At 38.7% G+C, this 24,574-nt stretch overlaps 1 protein-coding gene across 2 annotated transcripts; it reads left to right on the plus strand.

The window, feature by feature from the left end:
• Window positions 1-4,350: 4,350 nt before the first annotated feature.
• NAE1 (NEDD8 activating enzyme E1 subunit 1) lies at window positions 4,351-24,400 on the plus strand. Of its 2 annotated transcripts, XM_039503703.1 has the most exons (20): window positions 4,352-4,546; window positions 6,364-6,467; window positions 6,551-6,611; window positions 7,701-7,731; window positions 9,445-9,516; window positions 9,885-9,964; window positions 10,805-10,914; window positions 11,382-11,491; window positions 13,570-13,632; window positions 13,987-14,050; window positions 15,717-15,808; window positions 17,350-17,409; window positions 17,513-17,646; window positions 17,797-17,872; window positions 18,229-18,268; window positions 19,481-19,567; window positions 22,109-22,201; window positions 22,654-22,768; window positions 22,854-22,903; window positions 24,135-24,400. In XM_039503703.1, the coding sequence occupies exons 1-20, from the start codon at window positions 4,401-4,403 to the stop codon at window positions 24,242-24,244; spliced, it is 1,698 nt and encodes a 565-aa protein (XP_039359637.1). In that variant the 5' UTR covers window positions 4,352-4,400; the 3' UTR covers window positions 24,245-24,400. The 2 variants fall into 2 exon arrangements, with proteins under 2 accessions (XP_039359638.1, XP_039359637.1); XM_039503704.1 differs by lacking the exons at window positions 22,109-22,201; window positions 22,654-22,768; window positions 22,854-22,903; window positions 24,135-24,400 and adding an exon at window positions 19,750-20,883 and having other exon boundaries at window positions 4,351-4,546.
• Window positions 24,401-24,574: the final 174 nt, after the last annotated feature.

Here is a 24,574-nt window from a genome sequence, read left to right on the forward strand (position 1 = left end):
AAGACATGCTTTAAAAGGTATTGTGAGCAAGTAGAGTTCTGATTTCAGGAGCACACCCTAGAATCCCTCCCGGGGTTTGGCTTTATTATTAATTGAACAGCAACACATAAATCAGCCCAACACATAAATCCCCAAACGTAGCTATTCCTAGTCTTTTCCATGCAAGCTATCATAACTTAGTTTGCACTAAAAGGGGACTCTAACCCCTCTTAAATCCTGGCTGGAATTAATAAGATCCACCTATTAGCACGAATCAGCAAAAACACCTCTGCATTTTTACACAGTGTTCAAACTCCTAACATCTGGGTGACTCGATAGTAACGGCTTGCATCCATATGTGGGATCCTAGAATCTACTGTGCTCATAAAGGGATGTCCACAATCATGGCTACTAGCCTATTGCCCTGATTCTGGAGATGTATCCATGTGCTTAACTTCATGTACTGTGAGTACATCCATTAAAGTCAATGGGGCTATTGACAGGGCATAGAGGTGAACACATATATAGGCTTCTGCAGGTTCAGAGCACATGGGTGATTTACCATGCAAACTGAATAGCTATGTTTATTTTTGTTTTGTTCTATTGAGTTACTAGGTTTTAATTTTCTGGGTAATTTTAGCTTCAATTAATTTCCATATTATTAAAATAATGTGTATATTTTAAATAATGTGCATTTATTCAGATGTGTGCAATTACTAAAACCAGGAGTCTATCCATGTTTTAGGTGCCCTTGACATAGCTTCAAAATAAAGCAAACAAATACTCCAGGTGGTTCAGTGCAATTTAATATAACCCACCTGCTGTACAGCAGGAAATTTAAAAACTAAAATTATCCTTCTGCTTCAATAATTGCTTTCAGTGGGGTCTGTGTGGGTGCTGGGGTCCACCCACATGAAGCCCCTAGCAGAATCAAGGCATTTGGATGTGACTATAATATTCAACAAAAAGAGGTCCTGGTGTCAGCAAATAATTTATTACATGACAAATAACTCAGACAGTGAAGTCAGCTGCACTTTTCTCATGGTAATTATCTGGGAAAATATGACACCATAAAAGACAGTGCATGTGTAAACCCAAAATACAGTACATTCCCATCATTCCCACTGTTCAATTTCAACAGGTTCACTTGGGGTTTACCATATATAGACGTTTTATAAAGAGAATGAATGGCAGAATAGGAAACGTTCAGAAAGGAACATGAGACAAAACTTTCTACAGTATTACTGTGTCCCAATCAAAATGAGTTCTAACATTTTTATTTGAGTTGAGTGTAAGGTCCAGTTCATGTATCAAGTACATATCTCTCACTCAATGTAGAAGAGAAGAATAGGGAATTGGAAAATACTGTGGGAAAAGGGGCAGAGGTACAGACAACTTGGCAAGATTAGTTAATCTTACAGATAGAGCACTGCAAATCTGCAGATATCCACTTTATATCTGGGGATGTGGATATGTGCGGACCATGTTTGCGGACTGGAAGCAAATACAAATTTTGTATCCACGCAGGGCTCTACTTATGGAATTATCTGAAAAGCATCAACTTAAGTTGGAGGAGCTTGGTAGAGGTGTGGGGTGTGCAGGGAACAAGTACTCCCAACTCAGTAGATCCAGCTACTTCCTCACCTCCTCCTCCCATCCAGCTGCAGACAACCATAAAGCTAGCATTTCCAAACCCTTGAGTGCTTGACTTTGCAGACCTAAATAACATTCTTTTAACATAGTTTTTGTATGTAATTTCCTAGGTGTTTTAAGGACACAGATAATAACCATTTCTATTATGTGTCTGTAAGAGCCCACTCCTAATTATGCACCACCTACCGGGTATGTACCCGTAGCTTTTACTACTGCTGCTCAGACTGCTTTCACTTGAGCTACAGGAATAACTACATTAGGTGGCAGCAGCAGAAGACTGTTACCCCTGAGTGGGGTGAATCCAGAGGGTGGGCATGGGGAGCCCAGCTCAGGTGTGGGTGTGTGTGGAGAGGGGCTCGAGCTTCATGTGATGCCCTGGGTGGCTGTTGGTACCATGTGCTGGGACTGGAGAGAGCTACAAGGGGAACCAAGCTCAGCTCCTTCTCCCCCATTCCTGGAGCTGGGAAAGCTGGTGCCACCAGGGAGGAAGATGGGAAGCTTGTGCCTTATGCTAGGTCCAGGGGCATTCCAGGAGCAGCTCAGCTTGACTCTCTTTTGCTGCTGCCTCCACCCTCCAAAGATGAGGGAACTACTGCCCTATGCAGGCTCTCATGGGGCCCAAATGCCAGGTTGGAAAAGGGCTGAGAGGGGAAGCCCAACTCTCCCTTCCCCCTTCCTGCTACAGCTGCTCTGGCAGCTCACAGGTGTTCTCAGTGCAGTATCTGCTGCTGTTTGGTGGTAGCATGAACCTGTCATTGGAAACTTCAGTGATTCTGGCAGGCTGTCAAAATCTTTCTGAGGAATGGAAGGGAGAAGGCAATGGTGACTTTTAATACTATCTCTCTTCAATAAATCTGAATGGAATTTCACAGGACAAAGGAAGGGCACTTCTCTATATTGAGGGGACTTCCCCTATCAAGTATCAAAGGTCTGCTGGAAACAATGTAGATGTGAGACCTCCTTAAGGAAAATATCACAATAAAGGGAAAGTGTTAGGCAATCTAAATAAAGGTATTGCTACCAGCTCCTCCAATGCTAATCTGTAATCAAGTTATTACTCTCAGCCATGCATGAAATATTTATTAATATCAAATTATTACCACAAGCCTGATCCTTATCTAGGTTATTTCATGGTGGCTATGTCTGTAGGAGGATTGCCAGGTGTCCTGGTCAAAAAGGGATCCTGGCAGCTCTGGTCGGCACCACTGACCGGGCTGTTAAAAGTCCAGTTGGTGGCGCAGCCAGGACCTAGGGCTAAGGCAGGCTCCCTGCCTGCCCTACCTCCGCAGGGCTCCTGGAAGCGGCCACCAGGTCCTTGCAATTCCTAGGTGCATGGGTGGCCAGGGAGGCTCTGCATGCTGATGCCGCTCTGAGTGTTGGTCCCTCAGCTCCCATTGGAGCCCCCATCCCCCTCACACACAGCCCAGCCCTCTGCCCCACCCTGGAGCCCTCTACTGCACCCCAAACCCCTCATCTCTGGCCCCACCCCAGCTGGAGCCCTCACCCCCTTCCCACACTCCAAGCCCCTGCCCCAGCCCTGTGAAAGTAAGTTTGGGGGAGAATGAACAACAGAGGGTGAGGGGATGGAGTGAATGGGGCGGGGCCTCAGGGAAGGGTGGGGCAGGGGCAGGGCCTCAGGGAAGGGGTGGGGCAGGGGTGTTCGGTTTTGTGCCATTAGAAAGTTGGCAACCCTAGTCTGGATACACATATCCCAATTTTTTTATTTCTTAACCATCATCCCATCTTCACTGTCATTCTGGAAGTCAATATAGCTGCAATACATTCAGTAGTTCTCCACACAGAATACAAAATCAATATGATTTATTTAAATTATTTTTATGAAAACAGAAATTGAACTTATTCATGGATGTCATTTCAAAAACAAAAGTAACAATTTTTTTTCACATTTGGTTGTCTTAATCTGGTCCTTGTATGCTGGTAATTATACCCTTTTCCTGTTATTTTTCAATGCTCTTTTAATGTGAAACATTTTTTTCAGTTTATACAAACTAAGCCTATTATTCATGCAATAAGCAAAACATTTCATGTATAACATCAAACCTGTGACTTATACCACTGTACTGTATGACATAATGCCAGTCATCCTGTTTACCTTCCCATCTACACTAGCTTCATTAAAAATATCTAACAAATTTCTTATTTGATTAATTAAGTGAATTACTCTTTTTCTTTGTATACAAATTCAGGGTCTTTTGTGTGGTGTCCCCTTTGTACATATTTTTATCTTCCAAATACCTTTCTGCAAACTAATAATTTATTAGAAAATGCATCATAGTTATATATTAAAAATAATCAAAGTTTGACACTGAATACTTGTAGGATGAGCCCGACGTTGTGCCCATCCTGTTGTTAGTGTCACACATTTGTAGTCATACTACATGCTACTGTCATAGGCCTAGGTTCAGCAAAGCGTTTAATCGGAGTCAGTTCTTAGAAATCCAGTAGTCCTTGCAGAGCTATCACTGAATATTAACATGCTTGTGCACAAATGTGCTATTTTTATTTGCTTTGGGGTTTTTTACATCAGGAACATATTCTCTTACAGTTTTGTTAAATCAAATTTATCAAAAATTTCACACTAATTTTGCCAGTCTGCTCGCTTCCTCCTCTCGCCCCAGGGGCTTCATTCTCCTGCCCCCTGCACAGACTCCGCCCACCCCTCCTCTGCGTCCTGCCGGTGAAGAGACGGGCAAAGGGAGAGCCCTGCCTTCAGCGGGCGTCATTGAGCATGTCCCGATCGATCGCGCATGCGCCGTGACGGCGGCGCGGCCACTCCGGACGGTGGCCGAGCGCGGGCAGCGCGGACCCCAGGTGTTTTGCCGGGCGGGCCCGGCACCATGGCGCAGCAGGGCGGGCTCAGCATGAAGGAGCGGAGATACGACCGGCAGCTCAGGTAGCGGGGGCCGCCCCCGGCCGGCTCGCAGGCCCTGGGCCGGCCCAAGGCCGGGGAGGGGCCACAGCCTGGACCGCTGGGGGCGCAGCGCCCCTCCCCCTTCTCCTGGGGGCGCGGCTGGGCGACCGGCTCCGCCGCCTGCCGGGCCCGCGGGACCAGGCTGTGGGGCCCTGCGCGCCGCCTGCCCCGAGGTGCGCCTCGCGGCCTGGCTAGTGACCGTCCCCGCGCGGCCTGCCCCGCGCTGGCTGGGGCGCCTGGCTCCAGGCGGCTTCCCTGAGTCCAGGGCCAGTCCGACGCGCTCCCCGAGAGGCGGGGGTGTGGGCAGCTCGGCGCCGCGCACCGCTGCGACGGGGGGTGGCATTACTCTGGAGGGGGCTGGTCACACTCACACGCTGGCCTCGGGAAAAACGGGGGGGTTGAGGATGTGAAAAACGATTTTGTTGGGAAAAGCAAGCCCTTGAGGACTGAAATGGCTTGATACTCCATTATCAGAGGGGTAGTAGCCCTGTTAGTCTGGATCTGTCAAAGCAGCAAAGAATCCTGTGGCACCTTATAGACTAACAGACGTTTTGCAGCATGAGCTTTCGTGGGTGAATACCCACTTCATCGAAAGCTCATGCTGCAAAACGTCTGTTAGTCTATAAGGTGCCACAGGATTCTTTGCTGCTTGGTACGCCATGGTTTTGTTGGAAACTCAACGTTTTCCAATGAGGGGCATAGGGGAAGAAGTTTTCGACCAGCTCTGATCACAAGTGTCCATACTGCCTCGTTTATTTCTATAATCCAAAAAGTGCTCATTAGTGAACTCTTGGAGACGATGTTCATATTTCATGCTTTTATAACTGGAGTCTTTTAAAAATCCATTTTGTGTCAATAGTTAAATCGATATTATAAAGTGCGTGGGAATTGAACTGTTGTCAATATTCCAAAAGGTTTTGTTTTAAAAAAAACAAAGAAAAAAAAACTACTGTTAAGACTGCAAATTGGGGAGGGCGTATTTACCTGTCACATCACTTAAAAAATCTAAGCTACTTTTCTCTCCCCACTTTAATTTTTGAGTCTGCCTCTCTAGTCAGTAGCTCCACTGTCTGCTTATCCTCAGAGTTTAATAAACTTGTACTGGGGTGAAAATGACTTGATTCTTGAGAAAGTCATTGCTCCCTAATTTCCAATAATAGGAGTGAAAATTAATGAGACTCTTCCATACCTTTTTTACTCTGAATAGCAGCAGAGGTGCTAGAGCTGTAGGTCTGCAGGAAAACATTTTTGGTTCATGTTTGGAAATTATCTCTCTATAGCCATATATGCTAGAGTTTGTCTTTAAAACAAAAACCCAGAGCAGGTGTATAAGCTAATTGGGTGTTTGGCCAAATAATGCTTTGGAAACAGCTTTAAAAAAATATGTACTGGGTCACCATACAGAATACGTTGCATCTTGAAGACACACATCTTCAGCAGTGAGAGAGGAGCATGTCTGAAAACACTTGCAGTTCAGGAGTTTATTTTTTAAGTCTCACAGGACAATATGAATGGTTTTAACTGTTGCTTGACAGTCTGGAATCTTTTGCTCTGTCTTCTCCATAGACATTTTTTCCCCACATCTGAAGGGACTAAAGGTAAAATCCTGGCCTCGCTGAAGTCAGTGACAAAACTCCCAGTGTAAATCATGCTCCTAGATACACGACTTAATAGTGTGTGGAGAAATGGTATGCTAAACCACATGGACTGTGACATCAGATTCTCACTGCCATTGAAACTGTATTTGTTACCACAAGTTACCTTTTCCTCTGAATGCTTCTGTGTTTCTTGCTTGGTAGGTTGTGGGGTGATCATGGACAAGAAGCTTTAGAAGCTGCTCATGTTTGTGTGATAAATGCAACAGCCACAGGAACTGAAATCCTCAAAAATTTAGTACTACCAGGTGAATAAATTTCAATCCTAAATTTTAGGAAGAATTTCAGTTTGAATAATTGAGTGCATATTTCTTACTGTATTATTTTCAAGGTATTGGCTCATTTACGATTGTTGATGGGAATCAAGTCACCGGAGAAGATGTCGGAAATAAGTAGGTTTACTATCAGTTTTCTACACAAGTTCAGCAGTGATAAGGTTTTGGTAGTTTTACTATGTGCTGTTTAAAAATAATGGTTAACTTTATGTAACTGTAGAAGTTATGCTCAAAACAAACTGGCTATTTTGTTTTGGGGAGTGGATTTTTGAATAGTTGTGAAATGTACTATGTGTTAATAGGGCAATTAATAAGAAATTTCCAATTTTTAAATTCATTAGTTGGAAAGACCATATTCTTTAAAAAAACAAACAAAAAAAAAACCCACCAAGGAAGTGTAGTGAATATTTTACTCTCCTACAGTGACTTAAGAATCCACAAACTTTTTTATATATCTAAATTTAGTTTCATGGCTTTTAAACTGTTTTGTCATTAAAACTTACTACTTTTATTTAGAGAGACAAGGTAGGTCAGGTAATATCTTTTATTAGACTAGCTTCTGTTGGTGGAAGGTAGAAGATTTGAAGCTACACGGAGTTCTTCGGCTCTGGAGAAGGAAGCAGAGTACTGTTCCTTCAGTATGCTTCCATAACTCCTGAAAAATGCATGCAGTTAGGGAAAGAATAGAAACCCTTACATAAATAAAACAATATATGTAGATTTACATCAAAAAGCAACTTCTGTGGACTCTGTGTAGCTATTTAATGGTAATAACTTAGGCCTTGGTCCTGTAAGGTACAGGCAGACTCTTGTGCCCACATGAAGCTCTGTTGACTTGAGAAGGGCTCCGTGAGCATAGGGATCCCTCTGCATGGAGAATTTAGCAGGATGAAAATTCACTTACAATGAGTTCCTTACTGGGAGAGTGAAATTCTGCATGTGCTACAGAGTTTGCAGATTGGGGGGCCTTAGGGACTGGGATAAGGCTTCTTTAAAAATCTGACTTTACAAGATTCAAAAAGACTGTTTTAAAAGAAGTCATGTTAAAGATGTAATAAATTAATAATTGATGGAAATAGATATTAAAGGACTCCTTCTGCCCTGCATGAAGCTATATAATATGTTCTGCACTGTAGGGAAACTTAAAAGCTTAAGTTTTGTGAAAGATGTTATTAATGTCACTTTCTACTGTCTCTTTTTTTTCAGTTTCTTTCTACAAAGAAGCAATATTGGCCAGGTAAAGCAATATTAAACACGGTTTGTAAGTATCTTGAGAGAGTGATTGTGTATAAAATGAAAGTTAGACATACATGGATAAAAAATTCCTTTCTTCTGTAGTAGTGAGTGAGGAGAACAGAGCTCCAGGAGATGAGTGGGAACAAAAGCCCAGTTTTGGCCCTGTTGAGTTTAAATTGGTGGCTGGATGCCCACAAGGAGATGTTGAAAAGACTGCTGTGACTTAACCTTGATGGAGGAAGACAAGTCCAGGGTGGACAGGTGGATTTGTCATCAATAAAAAAAAGATATCAAGTACAGAAGGGAGGGACGGATAGAGCCCAGGGAGGCCCCCACCAAAAACTGAAGTGTGGGGTGGGGCGGGGGAATGAGGACCCACTGAAAGAACAATAAGAGGTAGTAAGACAACTAGGAGAGGAAAATATTCCAAGAGGAGGATATGGTTGACACTGTCAGAGGGACTCAAGATGTGGGAAAGGAGCACTAGGCCTGTGTTATGTCTAGTAAGAAATTAGAAACCTGGGTTAGAGCGGTTTCACTGGAATAGTGAGGGCAGAAGCATAGCGTGTGGAATGGAACTTAAGGAAAGAAACTCAAGAAGATGGTTGTAGATAATTGTTGGAGATGGGAGAAGAGAATGTGGATGATAATCTGAAGGGGATTCAGGGCCCATGGTGAATTTTTAAGAGGAGGAAGACCAAGGCTGAATTGGGAGGGGAATAAGCCTCTTGAAAACGAGAGGTTGAGGGGACTAGGAAGCTTAGGAGATGGAATGAGGTCACTCAGGCAGAGGGAAAAGCTGGAGAATCGGGAAGATGTTTCAATGTCTGTGAGAGTGGAGGAAGTGTGTGCGCACTAGAGCGGGGAGAGAGATGGAGGAGGTAATAAGGAGTCTTACCTCTTTCTGGGTTTTTTTGTTTTTGTTTGTTTGTTTTTTAAAACTTTGATAAATCAATAAAATTCTGAGTGGAGAGGAGTAGGGGGCAGTTTTATTAACTTAGAAAAACACTTAAAAGTTTTATTCTGTCTCTGTTCATCACTATTGTTTCTAGTCTATCAGTAGAAAAGATTTTGTAAAACCATTATTTACAAAAGATTTAAAATGAGGGGGGGGACCTACATTATCTAAAAGAACATTGACTTGCATTTTGTAGTGTTAGTTGGGTTTGTGCCATCTACCTAAAGTTAATTACCTCACCTGCTAGTAGGTGCTGTTCCTTATCTTCCCTTGTGTCACTCTTCTTCCCTCCCCCAATCCTTTGACCTCATCTTCTGCAGTTTCCTTCCTCCATTGTAAGTATCTTTAGTAGCTCTTTCTCACTTCACAATCTTCTTGCCATCACTCACTGCTCTGAGTTTCATTAGAGCTTGCTTAGCTTTTAACTTAACAGTGCTTAAGAAAGCTGCATCAGGAGCTTACCGTGATTCCAGTACAGTGATTTTTAAAATTAGATATAAGCCAGTTATTACATTTTTCAATGTTTAGACTATCTTTTTAAAGTAAAGTACAGTCTGGCTCAAACAAAATCCTTGCTATTACATAGTGATTTTAAGATGAATGTGAGGTTTGAAATAGTTAAACTATATCAATATTCCATAATGTACTTACTTGTAATACAGCATATATACTACTAGTAAGGTATGTAAAACACAAAACCAAAATGTAAATTATAGATATGTTTAAACAGGTATATTTTTAATTGTTTTAAAACAGAACCGAGCCCAAAGTGCCACAGAGCTCTTACAAGAATTAAATAATGATGTTTCAGGAAATTTTGTGGAAGAGGTTTGTATCCTTGAATTCCTATCCACGTTCTGGTGTTTAAGTGCATGGCAAAATAAAGTAATTAGTTACAAATTTATCTGTATCTGTCATTGCAGTGTAAGAATTTATGGTAATACAGATCTGGAAATAAGATCTTAAATTATGTGGGTCAAGTTCATTTATGTATATACGTAAATAACATTTGTACTTAGTGATAATAAAGATTCAGAAGTCACACCTAGCATTTTGAAGCCACATCTAGCATTTTGAATTCAACTCCAGTGTTGAATACATATGTTCACTTTAACTTTTGATATTCTTGTGTCTTTCTGAGATAAAGCAAAATTTATGTTCCAATATATGTGAATATTTTTTTTACTTTTATTTAGAGTCCGGACAAACTTCTAGACAATGATCCTTCATTTTTCTGTCGGTTTAATTTAGTGGTTGCAACCCAGTTACCAGAAAGGTAGAGTCCTGTTCAGATTTTTTTAGTCTTCTTACAACTACAGTTCTGTTTGCAGCTTTATTATGGGAAAATATAATTTATGTGAAGCAACATTGCCCTTTTTGCTGTCACATGCAACATTTATAGACAGGAAAGCTTTATGATGATGATTTTCATTATACCTTTTGTATGTTAATACACCATTTTTTTTTTAAGTTCTTGTATTGACTTGGTAGGCACAGTCTTCAAATTCACTTAAATGTTGAGTACTTCTTTCTAGTGAGGGAGTTCTTCCTAATTCACCATAGCTATGTCAATTTAGTCATCTAATTTGAGGCCTCACATGTAATGGGATCCGTGATACCTTCAAGTCTTCGTGAAGGTCTCTTTATCACCCATCCAACTCCCTCTTTTCTAACTGTGAACATAATTGTATTGCCACACATTACTTTAGTAAGAAGAATTCCATGTGGCTCTACCAGAAGCTTTGTCAGGATTGTCTATTAGGAGTTCCACTTCACAATTTGTGGATCCAACTGATCTCTTTCTTTCCAATTATTTTATTTGCCTACGTTCTTTTTTTTTTTTTTTTAAACTGACCTTTTAAAAGTTTGGGACCATAGAAAACAATGCAACGCTAAAGCGCCAATGGCTATAAATAATCTGATGATGTCTTTTTGCTGTAACTTTTAAAATCTCTTCTGATCTTATTTCATATACATTTATGACATCCTTTTGATCATGTTATATTTTTACCTTTGAATGCCTCTCATGTGGGAAACAGTGTTGTTTTTTTTTAAATTATTGTTGCATACCTGATTATCTCTTATGTTCTAAGAGTCATTTTATTTTTATTTTCAGTATATTGGTGCGTTTAGCTGAAATTCTCTGGAATGCTAACATCCCTCTGTTAGTCTGTAGGACTTATGGACTAGTTGGCTATATGAGAATTATTATTAAGGAACATCCAGGTAAGAGATTTCTTTAGAAATTAGACTCAGATGGATTTAAAGGTGGAATTGAAAGCTCTTTTCTAGAAGTTTTAGTTGTGGTGTTTATGTAGATGACATTTATATATTTTAAGAACTATTTCATTTTTATCCTGTGAAGTATTTAGTGTTAGTTAATAACCTTGTCATTTTCAGTTGGAATTTCCCACCCTAAAAAATCATTCTAGCCATGGAAATGACTTACTGAAAATTGCATGCAACAAGTAATTAACCCAATGATGCATCAGAAGGGAGACTTTTGTCCAATACTATACTGCATTATATTATAGAATACATTTACAATGAGGCACTACTTCCATTAATGTGTAATTATGCTAGTGGGACTCACATAACTACCCAAGCACTGAATATTTACTGCTATATTTTGTAGTTTACAATCTGTCTTGTTTATCTTTCAAATTAAATTATCTTGTGTAACTCTTTGGCAGTCGTGGAATCTCATCCAGACAATGCATTAGAAGATCTGAGACTGGACAACCCATTTCCAGAGCTGAGGGAACATATGCAGTCTTATGACTTGGATCATATGGAAAAAAAGGTTGGCACGAGACTTGCATTCTAAAACACATTCAAAATAGGCCCTATTCTTGCAAGTAATTCCATGCGCATGGGTCTCTCCTCCTGCACAGAGCCCTCCCTGTGCAGAGATGGTTGCAGGATTGGAGCCAAAGGGTCCTTTTTTTTTTTTTTTTTTAAGAGTTTGATGCCGTCAGTGAATTTGGCTATCGCAAAAGCTAATTGTGAGTTAAAATACCAAACTTTGTGTGTGCTGCTGTAAATGTCACTTCACATAGTAAGCATTCTGAAGCCACATTTTTGGGAAACATCCTTCCTTATGTTAGGTGGGATTAGTGTAATCTGGCCATAAAAATATGGTAATTGATGGCACAGAGCCAATGTGAAGTCTCTTGCATAATTTGTCCCCTTTATGGCTAGAGGAGGAAAGAGGGTGTAGTTGGTATGTCCTGTGCTATGCCAATTCTTGGCTGTGTCTTTGACCCCTGTACTCTTTGCAACCCAGTACAAATTAGAGCATCCTGAGGGCAGATAGAATGGCTTTCACAGGGCAGCACCAAGATTAGGAGAGTGCAGAGGTAAAATCGAAACCACCATTTTGCTCTATTTTATCAAACCCTCTATTTTATCTTTGTGCAGTGTGACCATCCCCAGTTAAGGAGGAAAGCAAAAATGGTTTTTGACAATGATTGTCTGCAGGGCCAGCTCCAGGCACCAGCCTTCCAAGCAGGTGCTTGGGGCGGCAGTCGGTGTGTGTTTTGCCCCCAAGCAGTGCGCCGAATTGCCACCGCGGACGGCGGGGGCAGTCTGTGCGCCGTTAAGGTGGCATGCGCGTTTCCGCCGCGGCGGCAATTCGGCGGCAGTTTCTATGTTCAGCTGTCCACGGCGGCGCAGCTTCTGTCTCCGCCGAATTGCTGCTGCCGTGGAAACGTGCGTGCCGCTCTGAGGGCGCACAGACTGCCCCCGTCGTTCGCGGCAATTCGGCTCGCTGTTTGGGGCGGCGAAAACAGTAGAGCCAGCCCTGATTGTCTGGAACTCTCAGTTCAAACAGCAAATCCCAAAGCTACAAATTAAAAAATATAAACTTTGGATCGGATTACTGTATGATATTTATAGTATATGTGAGTACTGACAGAACCTAGGGGTATGAATTGGTCTGCATTTTTAAATGTAAATTGGGGAGGAAGATTATAAACAGTGATTTGTGGCCTAAATCTTTCACTTGTGGAAATGCAAATTTAATGCTCCTGTCACAGTTTTAGCAGCAGGTCTTACTTTCCAAAGAGAGTACAGGGGGAGTTGCAATGTGAAAAAGAAAGACCTTTAGCTTTCCTGTAGTAGGGCTGGTCTATGTCTAATCTCCTTTTTCCTGCCCTAACCTATCAAAAGAATAACATCTGGTCACTACCCTAATGATAATACTAGACCTTTGCATCTAAGAGGGCTTAAACTTAATTAAAATTATTAAATCCACATGCAGGACAGTTCTAAATAATTGTGCAATTTGTAGTTCTCAGATTTAGATTTTAAACTATATAATGCATTTTTTACCATCAAATTACTTCCTGGGTTATTTGTAAAAGTTCAAAACTGAGCACATCATAACTTTTATAGACAATTAGTATTTATTTGCTCCCCCTTCTTAAGATTTATTTGATATATGACAAACATAAGAACGGCCATAGTTGGTCAGACCAATGGTCCAGCTAGCCCAGTATCCTGTCTTCTGACAGTGGCCAATGCCACGTGCTTCAGAGGGAATAAACAGAAAAGGTAATCATTAAGTGATCCATCCCCTGTCGCCCATTCCCAGCTTCTGGCAAAGAGGCTAGGGACACCATCCCATCCCTGACAAACTTATTTGAAATTTCATTTAATTGTAGAATCTGTTTACATAATGTTACAGGCATTGTCCAAAGCTAGGCAACTTTATTGAATCAGAAATGTTGTTCTTAACTCTCCTATGGTGCCTCAATATTATAGGATTTTAAAACTGTGGTAATCTAACATACAGAGCTGTCATCTTTAAAGAAATAATTTATTTCTAACTACTTTCAGAATTGTCCATTACAGATTTTTTTTTCTGTTTGTTCATTGCAGGACCATAGTCACACTCCATGGATTGTGATTGTAGCAAAGTATTTAGCAAAATGGTACAGTGAGGTATGTTGATAATGTCTTATCATGAATCAAATATATAGCATCCAGACTTTCTAATGTAGGCTTTTAATGAAAGTATATCTGACTCCAAACTAGATCACTTGGGAGTAAAAAAGAATTGGACAGGTGATAAAAAGTACCACATTGAACAGTGTCCAAAGATTTATTTTGGGGGCACTGAATGAAGCCTGTAACTACTGAAAAAGTGTCTGGTTTGTTTTTTACCCTATGTTTCCTTTACCACTTACTGAAACACAAATATATGTGTATTAACTTTGACACAAACTATCTAGAAGGCAGTCATGTGACAGGATAATTGTTATATTAATCTATCTTTTATTTATACTTTAAATTTAGAAAAGTGAGCAGATACCTAGGAATTACAAAGAAAAGGAAGCCTTCAGAGAGCTGATTAGACAAGGTAATATATGATACGGGCATTTCGGCTACTATGAAAAGACATACAAGACACAACTTGTCACTGTGGCTTGAAATTGAACTTACATCAATGCAGATTCATGATTTCTTGAATAGGTGTGTCTTAGGATCCTGAGTCGGCTTATGAAGCCATCTGGTAATACTTGTTTCTTTTTCTAAGCAAAGGCAAGCACCTTCATTCTATTGCAGTTCTTGAAAGAAAAGACAAATGCTAACTTTTTGAAAAACATCTACCTTTGCCTAACATTAAAATTTTGCTAAAGTAGGGCTCTGGGTTTTCCTTATTAGTGGAATTAAGAGGCTATGTCATTGGTATAAAACCAGCCTGAAAAATATCTGTTGGCTCATGGGCCAATGTGAAATAAGTTTGTACCCATTTCAAATGGTTGTGTCCACATCTCTCATGCGTGCACATGTATGTGAGTGCTAATGCACACATACAAATCAGTTCCAAAGTTGTTATTTTCTTAACAGCATCATTAGAAAGGTCAAGGATTAAGATGAGCATGGAGGTTGAATTACTTTCTCATCCCTAGAGGTGGTGATTCTATAGAGAGACCCATTAATGGGTAGCATAGGGAAATGTACATATCTAGTGACCATATTGTAATTAGTCTTTGGATGGAGGACTTGGCTGTTAAGGGCTGTCAATCTAGCACCCTTCACAAGCATGAAAATGTACAGAGTATTTTTAAAAGAAATGTAAATAAAGCATTTTAAGTTGCCATAGAAACAAAGTCATGTTATTTCCAGTTATGAACAGACTTAGTTTCTGGTACAAACAAACAGATTTGTTTTTCTCTTGATATCTAAATCCTATTTACATCACTGTAAGTTATTCAAAAAATTATTTATTTGCATTAAAATAAAGATTGGTTCCCTAATAGAACTGAAGTGCAGAGTTTTATGCTAATTGGATTTTGCTGCAGCCTAGAGTAAGTACTCTATTCAACATTTGTATTAAAGTGAAACAGTAGTAATTTTAACAATGATATTTACAGTCAGTAACATTTTCTTATCTCCTGTTAGTTATGTTCAACTATATTTTTGTTGTGTGTCAAGTAAAGGGAGATCTTCAGTGTTTCATAACCTGCAAGTCACTTTACAGACACCAGAAGTATTTTGATAAGTATAAGATAAAGAAAGTTGTACGTGAGAGAAATGATGGTCTCATATATCTATATCTGTGTAGTGATTAAAGCACTGGACAGAAATTCAGGACCTCTGGATTCTGTTACAGACTTTGATTTGAACTTCTATACAATAGTGAGCAAATCACATGCTCCATCTGTGCCTTAGTTTCTCTATCTGTAAAACTGGTGATAGCATTTCCCCTACATCCTATACATTGTGACATTTAATTCATTAATGTTCATAACATGAACTTGTGAGATCTTACCATGGAAGACATCATGAGCACAAAGTATTTTTAATACTATATCAAAATATTTGTACACATGGATGAGGGAGAAGGTAGCCGTTTTTGTCTCTTAATGTGGTGATGTATATATGTTTTGTGATGACAGAACTAGAACAGTGATATGTCACAGATTCTCCAAGAGAAAATCTGATGTGTTGCCAGGACATAAATGTAATGTGGGAGGCAGAGTTTGTATTATTGCTTGTGTTTCCTGTTTCTTTTCAAACAGGAATCTTAAAGAATGAAAATGGGATCCCAGAAGATGAAGAGAACTTTGAAGAAGCTATAAAAAATGTAAACACAGCACTAAATGTTACTAAGGTAAAAGTAGTTTATTAAGTTTTAAATGATAGAACATAATGCATTTGAAGAGCTAAGGGGACCATGTATCTTTTGATAGTATCATTGTTTTTTCAGAACAAAAATTCCACAGCAGACCTAAAGTCAAAGTTATTTTGATGACCTCCTCTTATTCTCTTTATAAACCAAACAAACATTTTGGAACAATTTGGCAGGACCAGTAGTATGTGCACAAAAGGGTAGTTCCAGTTGGGCTATAATACAATGGCACAGTTGTATTGGGAAACGTACAAAGTACCTGTCCACATGCTGCCTGATTGGAGCCACTTGCTAAACTATTTTTTCTTCACTTTCATAAACACTGCATTAACTAATTTTTTTTTAAATGGTATGGATGTATTAAGAAGAGTAAGGCTTACTTTTGGATATCATCACATGACTATTTTTTATGAAAATTGGGTGTTTGTATCAGAGAAATGTTCCTTCTTCTAAGCTCTGCTGCTTAACTAATGTTAAAGGCCTTGTGCTCCTTGCTGAGGAGTTAATTCATTAAAAATACGTAGTGAAGTCAGATAGTAGAACAGTCTTCCAAATCAGTGTCAAAAGCATTTCCACAGTATCACTTAAGGTGAACATGCAGTACTTTCATGAGTGTTTAAAAGAATTGAGTGAAATAAAATTTACAGCTTATTAAATTTAAAGTATTCATTTGCATAGAACTTACCAGTTCTTTCTTAACCTAAATCAACAGATCTACAGAAAGTTTTTAGAGGGTTATGGATTTCTTATAACAAACTATGTATGTTTTGGAAAGCATTGTTGCATGGTCTTGTGTACTTGAAGTGTTAAGCTTTTCTTAAAAACACGTCCAACTCACATGTATTAGCAAGCCTCAGGTTACTGCAGAACTGGTCTACTCCCCAGTTAACATACTGTATTGATTTATGAAGGGCTAAAGGAATGTTTGCTGGAACAAAACTCCAATAATATTAGTGTGGACATAAACAAAACTACATTCTAGGAGCATCATTTGCTATGGGGTTGGGGACAGTCGTATTTCTCCCTTTTCCCCGACTTTGGATGCAGTCATTAGGAAAGCAATAATTGCCCAATTTTTTTTATTTGTGTTGCTAAATGGTCTGTATGCTGACACATTTTTCCCCCTCCTCCTGCCCCCAGAATTTTTCTGAAATGATGCCCTTGTTAAATGTATGTAATTCCTAACATTAGGGGCAAATGTTTCCATTTCTTAAATCCTCTCCAGTTCTCATTGAAATTGCAAGGGTGTTGCTAAAGTCAGATTTGGTGTGTAAAGTTTGGGTTAATTAGAAGCCTACACTTTTAGCAATTGACACTTTCCTAAATATGATAGTAAAGAGGTAATTTATCCTAAAGTATTTGTAGCCAGTGGGACAGATTCTTTCATGGAGGTTCATTAAAAATGACTTTTGCCTAGAAAGTCTAATGTCATTTAGATATTGAATTGCCCACATAATTACTTTTGGGACAATTCTTGAATAAGAAACTTAGGTAAATACATGTGTGTATTTTTTTTCTTACAGATTCCAAGTTGTATTGAGGACATTTTTAATGATGATCGTTGCATCAATCTCACACAGCAGGTAACAAGAGTAACTAAGGATAAGATGTTTGTGTAGGAATATTATTACAGATAATACTTTTGTGTACAAGGAAAATAAATTACTGCTATTTGTACTCTTGCAGACGCCTTCCTTTTGGATTTTAGCTCGAGCTGTAAAAGAATTTGTAGCAAAAGAGGGGCAAGGAAATTTACCTGTTCGGGGCACTATTCCTGATATGATAGCAGATTCGGGTAAATTTATCAAATTGCAAAATGTGTAAGTATTTGAGTTTCTTCTTCAAAGACAATCAGCATTATAGTAATGGAGGGCATTGATAAAAGTGTTGTTCAATTTTAGGCTCTTAAAATAAAACTGTAACTTTAAACTGCGGTTTAAACTATTAAAACTATTTCTTACCCTTTACAGATACCGTGAAAAAGCAAAGAAAGATGCTGCTGCTGTGGGTAACCATGCTGGTAAATTGTTACAGTCAATAGGCAAGGTAGTTATGTTATAACCTCATTTCATTTCTCTCAAAAGACAATGATATTTTATGTAGTCAGTAAAGAATGGGGAAAGGAGCAAAATAGGGACAGTAAAGAGCTGACTTAACTACCACATGAAGAGTCTTACTAAATAAAGTTCTAATATGATTTCACTATACGTACAGTGTGTGTATTTCTGCATTGTTTGTACTTTCCTGTGACTATTTAGAATGTTAAGTGAAAGGGACATATGAACACATAAGTCTTCCTTGGCTAGCATTTGATGTAACATCCATTTCAGTATAATTTTGAAAATGTAAATCTTCTAACCATTGTCTTGTGCAGGAACAAACACGTTCTTATTCCTTTGCAGGCACCAGAGTCAATTTCACAGAAAGAGTTAAAATTGCTTTGTAAGTATCTTTGGATTTTGCATTACATCATTCTTGTTTTATGCACATACAAAATTTCAGGAAGTCTTAAAATTATTCACAATGTAGCTAAATTAATCTCTAGCTCAGTATTTGAATCTCTTTTGTATTACAAATGTTGTGCCTTTTCCTGAGAAGTAATGGACACTTATATCTCCCACTGATTTCAATAGAAGTTGCAAGTGCTTAGCGCCTGTCAGAATAAGGTGGATGGAAAGCTATAGGCAGATGCCTGAACGTTATATGCCCACAAAAATAAAATAAATAAAATTAATTACTGATGATTCTGGATAGAACTACTGTTTATTTGGGCAAAGTTTGTTTTACCCTTGTATATTAATAAATACTAGGGCATATTGACAAGGAAAACAGCAGCCGTCTGAAACTATAAGTATTTGTTGTTTTTTGAAGTGCTGTAGTTGTGGCATGTATTTAGAGTTTTTGGTTTGTTTGAGGTGGTGTTTTTTCCTCCTTCCCTATGTTCATCCATATTTGTCTGTCTAGTTTTTTTTCTTCCCCTTTCTGTCATTTTACCACTGCCACAGGTTCACTCTTGCCCATCCCCAACTACAGATTTTTAGAATGTTGCTCTCTAGATTGCCTGTTGCCACAGAGAGAGTAGGCAGCCATAGAGCGAGCAGGAAGCAGCACTATTTAGTGCAACTTAGGAAAGAGAACAGCTTTTGGGAGGATGGAGGAAGAAAATGTGGGGCTGATGCCTGTGGTCCAACACATGACCATAAAAGAGGAGGAGGCATCATGCTTTCTGGAGTCTGGTACCACATGTATTGACAATCCTTATCACAGTGCAATAGGCAACATGATTGGAATTTTGAAGTACACAAATATAGAACATTTTAATAAAACTGTTTCCCTTCATGGACCTATAAAGAAAAATTACTTGTCTAAAAGATTTTATTACATTGCACCACTGAAGAAATACAATTAAAAACTAAAATAACATCAGTTGGTGATAGATTTACAGTACACTGTTTAACTAAGTAAATTCTAAAATGCCTGAAGAAAATATTAGAGGGGTAGCCGTGTTAGTCTGGATATGTAAAAGCAGCAAAGAGTCCTGTGGCACCTTACAGACTAACAGACATATTGGAGCATGAGCTTTCGTGGGTGAATACCCACTTCGTCGGATGCACCCTTTTAACCAGTGCTCCAATATTTCTTTTCTGTGTTCAGGCAGCAACTCAGCGTTCCTTCGAGTAGTGCGGTGTAGATCCCTGTCTGAAGAGTATGGTTTAAATACATTTAACAAGGATGAAATTAGTAAGGACTTATTTTTATTTATTTGTAGTTTTTCTTTGAACCTTTTTTCTTTTATCATGACTCCATACTTAAACAGAAAATACATATTGTATATATTTCAAAGCATAATTTAAAAAATATTTTTTATGACAATTTTGTTTTAAAAGCTCAAAGATAAGCCACTGAATTAATGTGTGTGGTAGTTTTCCCTGGCAGATATTTTCTCTTCAGCAGCCATGTAAGTAAAACATTCATCGTCTTCAAGGTGTTATAGTCTTTAAATTATATTCTCTCCTGTCTGACTTAAGTTTTTTGTAACAGGAGCTAGAAAGGTTCTTCCTCATTAGCAAATACTTATTTATCTTTTTTTAGCTACTGACAGTTGTTGTATTTTGTGAATAAATTGTGGCAAAGTATCATCTAATAAAAATTAGGCACATAACTGCTACAGACTTTTCAAACATACATAACTCCAAATTCCGAGGTAAATACTAAAAGGGAAACAGCAGGTTTAGTGTGTGTCTTTTCAGTCTTGTCTTATAATGTTTTGGACAAAAGAATTGTTTTGTTTATCGCATTCACAAAGTACATAAGTAAAATTCCTTGAACTGGTTCATATTATGTTGGGTACAATAATTCAGGAACTTGTTTAATTTTACATTTAAAAAGTTTAATATGCATTGTCCATACATCATTTTTTGTGCCTATCTTAAGCAGACTTCCATTTATTATATAATTATTGCCCTTAGTGTTTCTTCTGTAAATATACATTATAAATAGGCTTGGCAGGATTAGATTTGTGTGGGTAAACACTGATTTCAAAAATGAAAATGAACCAAAAAAATAGTCCCATTGATTGATTTAAAAATCAAAATTTACGGTTAAGCAGATAAGAAAAATCTTGAAGTAAGAGTTTGACTTAAGGATATTTACTTTCTGTATTTTGATGTAATGTTGACAATTTGTGTTTTAATGGTTATAAAGTTTAACTTTTTGACTCTCAATGCTTACTGTCATGAAAATAATTGTCCGACCTCCCCCCCATAATTTCCTGTAACTGTGTACATTTAAATCAACACAAATATTTTATCGATCACAATTATAAAAAAATAAAGTTCTGCCAAGTGTAATTATGAAACTCAAATTGTGACTCGACATAAATATCACAACCAAGCAATTGTTGGCATTGGTGGAGTTGAAGTAGGAACAGGTGGACAGCTCCAAACTGAGATGATATAAAAAAGTATGGGTACATAACATTTAGTATACTTCGTCACTTACATATCTAAACAATCCATCACTAAGGGTATGGCTACACTGGCGATTTGCAGCGCTGGAAAGCCTCCACCAGCGCTGCAATTAGTAAGTGGCCACACCTGCAGGGCACTTCCAGCGCTGCAACTCCCTGGCTGCAGCGCTGGCCGTACACCTCACTCCGCATGGGGAATAAGGATTCCAGCGCTAGTGCTGCAGCGCTGGTCATCAAGTGTGGCCACACACCAGCGCTGTGATTGGCCTCCAGGGTATAAGGATGTATCCCAGAATGCTTTTATAAATTACTCTCTTTGTTTTGTTATGCAGCCTCTCTTTGTTTTGTTGTGAACGAGCTCCGTGTGGAGCTCCGCGTTGCCGTTGCCGCTTATCTAAAAAACAAACAGAGCTCCTGTTTGCTGTGATCATCTGTACCTGGCTGTAAACAATCAAATGAGATTGCAGGCAGGGAGGGAATGAAACAGCGGGGAGTCGTGTTGGCTGCAGGCTGTTTGCAATTAAGAGTTAAGACTAAGGGGTTGGAAACATGTTCTGATTTTTCAAGTCAGGAAGCTAAACACACAGTGTTGGCTCCAAAAATCCACTCTCTCTCTCCCCCCACTCCCTGTCACACTAGACCCCACTCCACCCCCCTCTTTTGAAAAGCACGTTGTGGCCACTTGAATGCTGGGATAGCTGCCCATAATGCATCACTCCCAGCAGCGCTGCTAATGCTTCAAATGTGGCCACACACCAGCGCTGGTAGCTGTGAGTGTGGCCACACACCAGCGCTGCAAACTACCAGCGCTGCAAACCGTAAGTGTAGCCATACCCTAAAGCTTGAAGGGAGACCTCTCAGTTGTCTCCCAGGGGGGTGTGGTCAGGGGCAGCTCCAGGCCCCAGCACGCCAAGCGCGTGCTTGGGGCAGCATGCCGCGCGCTCGCGCTCTGCCGGCGGGAGGCGGCGGCAGGCGCTCGGTGGACCTCCCGCAGGCGTGCCTGCGGAGGGTTTGCTGATCCCGCGGCTCCGGTGGAGCATCCGCAGGCATGTCTGTGGGAGGTCCACTGGAGCCGCGGGACCGGTGACCGGCAGAGCGCCCCCCGTGGCGTGCCGCCGTGCTTGGGGTGGCAAAATCGCTAGAGCCGCCCCTGGGTGTGGTGGCAAAACTGTATTAAAAAAAAAATGTGTTTTACATTCAAGCAAATGTGAAATATTTTTATCATTCCATCTATCTCCAAGTTTATTTTTAAACCAATTTAAAATCTGTATTTTGAGGTGTGTGTGTGGGTTTGTTTTTTTTATCATTTTCAGTTTCAAGCATGGATAATCCAGACAGTGAAATAGTGCTATACTTAATGCTACGAGCTGTGGATAGATTTTATAAACAGCATGGTAGATACCCAGGTAGGTTATTACAATAGTTTTCGATACATATCAGTCACTCTAGGCAATATAACAATCTAATTTATGATACAGTAGTACATACAAACTATAAAAATAATTAAGCAAATACTTGAACTAGAGTACATTTATTGTGCAAATATTACAAAGTGACCACATTCTTAAGATTAACAAATTAATGCAGATTGATGATGGTTTTAATTGCTTGTAAAAATTATAGTTAAATTACATGATGATGTTCATTCAGCAGAATACTAAATCATCATCAGTGGTATTTGATTGTTCAGTATTGTTAGAGCTATAATTTAATATTAATGTATGTTACTTGAATAAAAATGTTAATGACCACAATAACAAACAAGGTAATCATAGTAGAATTTTAAAAATTATTGGATGTGTTAACTCTGGCATATTAAAGTCTAATGAGGAGAAATGGCTCATAATTTTTGTCCTAGGTGTGTATAACTACCAAGTGGAAGATGATATTGGAAAATTGAAATCTTGCCTCAGTGGTTTTCTTCAGGAATATGGGCTGTCTGTAACAGTGAAGGATGATTATGTCCATGAATTGTAAGTATTGTATGATAAGATGTCACTTTCATTAGTTTATTTAAACTGCCCTAAAATACTAATTATTCTACTTTTTGCTATCTAGTTGTCGCTATGGAGCTGCTGAGCCACATACTATCGCTGCATTCTTGGGAGGTAAGAATATCACTTTATTTTCACAGGTCCGTTTAGAACTGTCAACCAAGCTATTTTTGAGCCCAATTTTTATTATTTTAATGGAATTCCTCTTCAGTATATTTGGAGCAAAGGGAATAACTATGGGCTGCAGACAAAGACTGCATTAGTACTGCAACATTTTAAAGTCGGTGTGTCATATGCTATATGGAAAAGTTGTCTGAGAAAGTGATCAGACTGGAATAAAAGAAATAATGGAAAATTAATGACCTTATTAGGCCAGTTATACTACTTGTACTTTTATTACTCTAGTTTAAAATAAAATTTATTATGTGTATATATGACTAGTGAAAGTATAAAAATCTGAAGCATTGACAGAAACAATAGTACAATATGACTAATTTTAATTTAGTTCTAATTTCAGTGTAGACATTGCTAACTCTGCAAACTTTGTAAATCTGTACCTAACCAACATTGCCTTATTTGAGGCTGCAATAAATATTTTATAACCAAGATGTAAATCATTTTGAAATGTATATAATAGAAGTATTATTGCAATCTTAACTGTTTTTGCTTGTCTTCTTACAGTGACAGTTAAAGTGTTAGTTATATAAACAACTTGGATTTTTTTTAAAGGTTAAAGAAAATTATATTGCCATGGGTGTATATGGTACTTTAGAAAAATGTATGAAGACAAGATCGGGGTTCTTAAGAGTTTATAATTGCAAAGAAAACGTGAACACAGTATTTTTATAGAGGTATTAAAAGGGGTTATAGCAATAAAATAAAATTTAAGAGCTTGTTCAATTGTTAAAGAAATAAAACGTAGAGTTTTCTATCACCTGAATTTTCCAATACTCAGACTCTGGATTGCATAATCTCTTTTGAAAGGAAAGGGGATTTTTGAATGGGAGGGGAGGAAGTGTTTTAGGAAAATGGTTGATTAGGAAAAAAAATCAGGTTAGGGGATGTAGACACTTCTCTTGCATTAATTCAGAAAGATCAGTTTCTTTCTTTTTCACCAGTTCACATGATAAATATTTACATAAACTTATGCATATGCCTTTTTAAAAAATTGAATTGAAAAAAAAATACCAAATCACTTTTTGCTCTGATTCAGGAAAGCGTTGAAACAGTTTGACAGACTGAGGTTAATCGTTATATTGAAATCTGAACCAGATAATGTTGTTCTTGTTTTTTTAAAATATAATTACCTGCCAATGTCATTCTTTTTTCCCCTTCACTTTAATAGGTGCTGCTGCTCAAGAGGTTGTCAAAGTAATTACAGGACAATTTGTAATTTTTAATAACACCTATATTTACAGTGGAATGTCACAGACATCAGCAACTTTCCAGTTGTAGAACTACTACGGTATATATGTTGGAAATTGTAATTGCAGTCAGGTTTGCTCCATTCTGTAAAATATCACTAGTGTGGTGTGGTACCACTAACTAAACTCTTATGTATTTTCCTCCCTATTAAAATCTTGTTGCAAATAAAGGGTACTCTTATACTTGTCCTGTCCTCAGAATAAAATAATATCATACCATAAAATGGAAGATATTTGTTTTCATGTAATATGTAGAATTTTCTGATCATTATTTCTTCAAGTGTCTTTAAACAATGCAATGTCTATTCTATGGTAACCGAAGTTAAATTTAGTCACTTACACCTTACTGACATGTCTAGGC

The sequence above is a fragment of the Mauremys reevesii genome, linkage group 16 (genome assembly GCF_016161935.1).
Source record: "Mauremys reevesii isolate NIE-2019 linkage group 16, ASM1616193v1, whole genome shotgun sequence".
Lineage (NCBI taxonomy): Eukaryota > Metazoa > Chordata > Testudines > Geoemydidae > Mauremys > Mauremys reevesii.

What these genes read in the sequence shown, in the direction of transcription:
- NAE1 (XM_039503703.1), top strand. Translation starts at nt 4,401, where the DNA reads ATGCGCCGTGACGGCGGCGCGGCCACTCCGGACGGTGGCCGAGCGCGG. An exon ending in GGAGAAGATGTCGGAAATAA is followed by an intron (nt 6,612 to 7,700) that starts GTAGGTTTACTA and finishes CTTTTTTTTCAG; the next exon opens with TTTCTTTCTACAAAGAAGCA. An exon ending in GCATCAATCTCACACAGCAG is followed by an intron (nt 17,410 to 17,512) that starts GTAACAAGAGTA and finishes GTACTCTTGCAG; the next exon opens with ACGCCTTCCTTTTGGATTTT.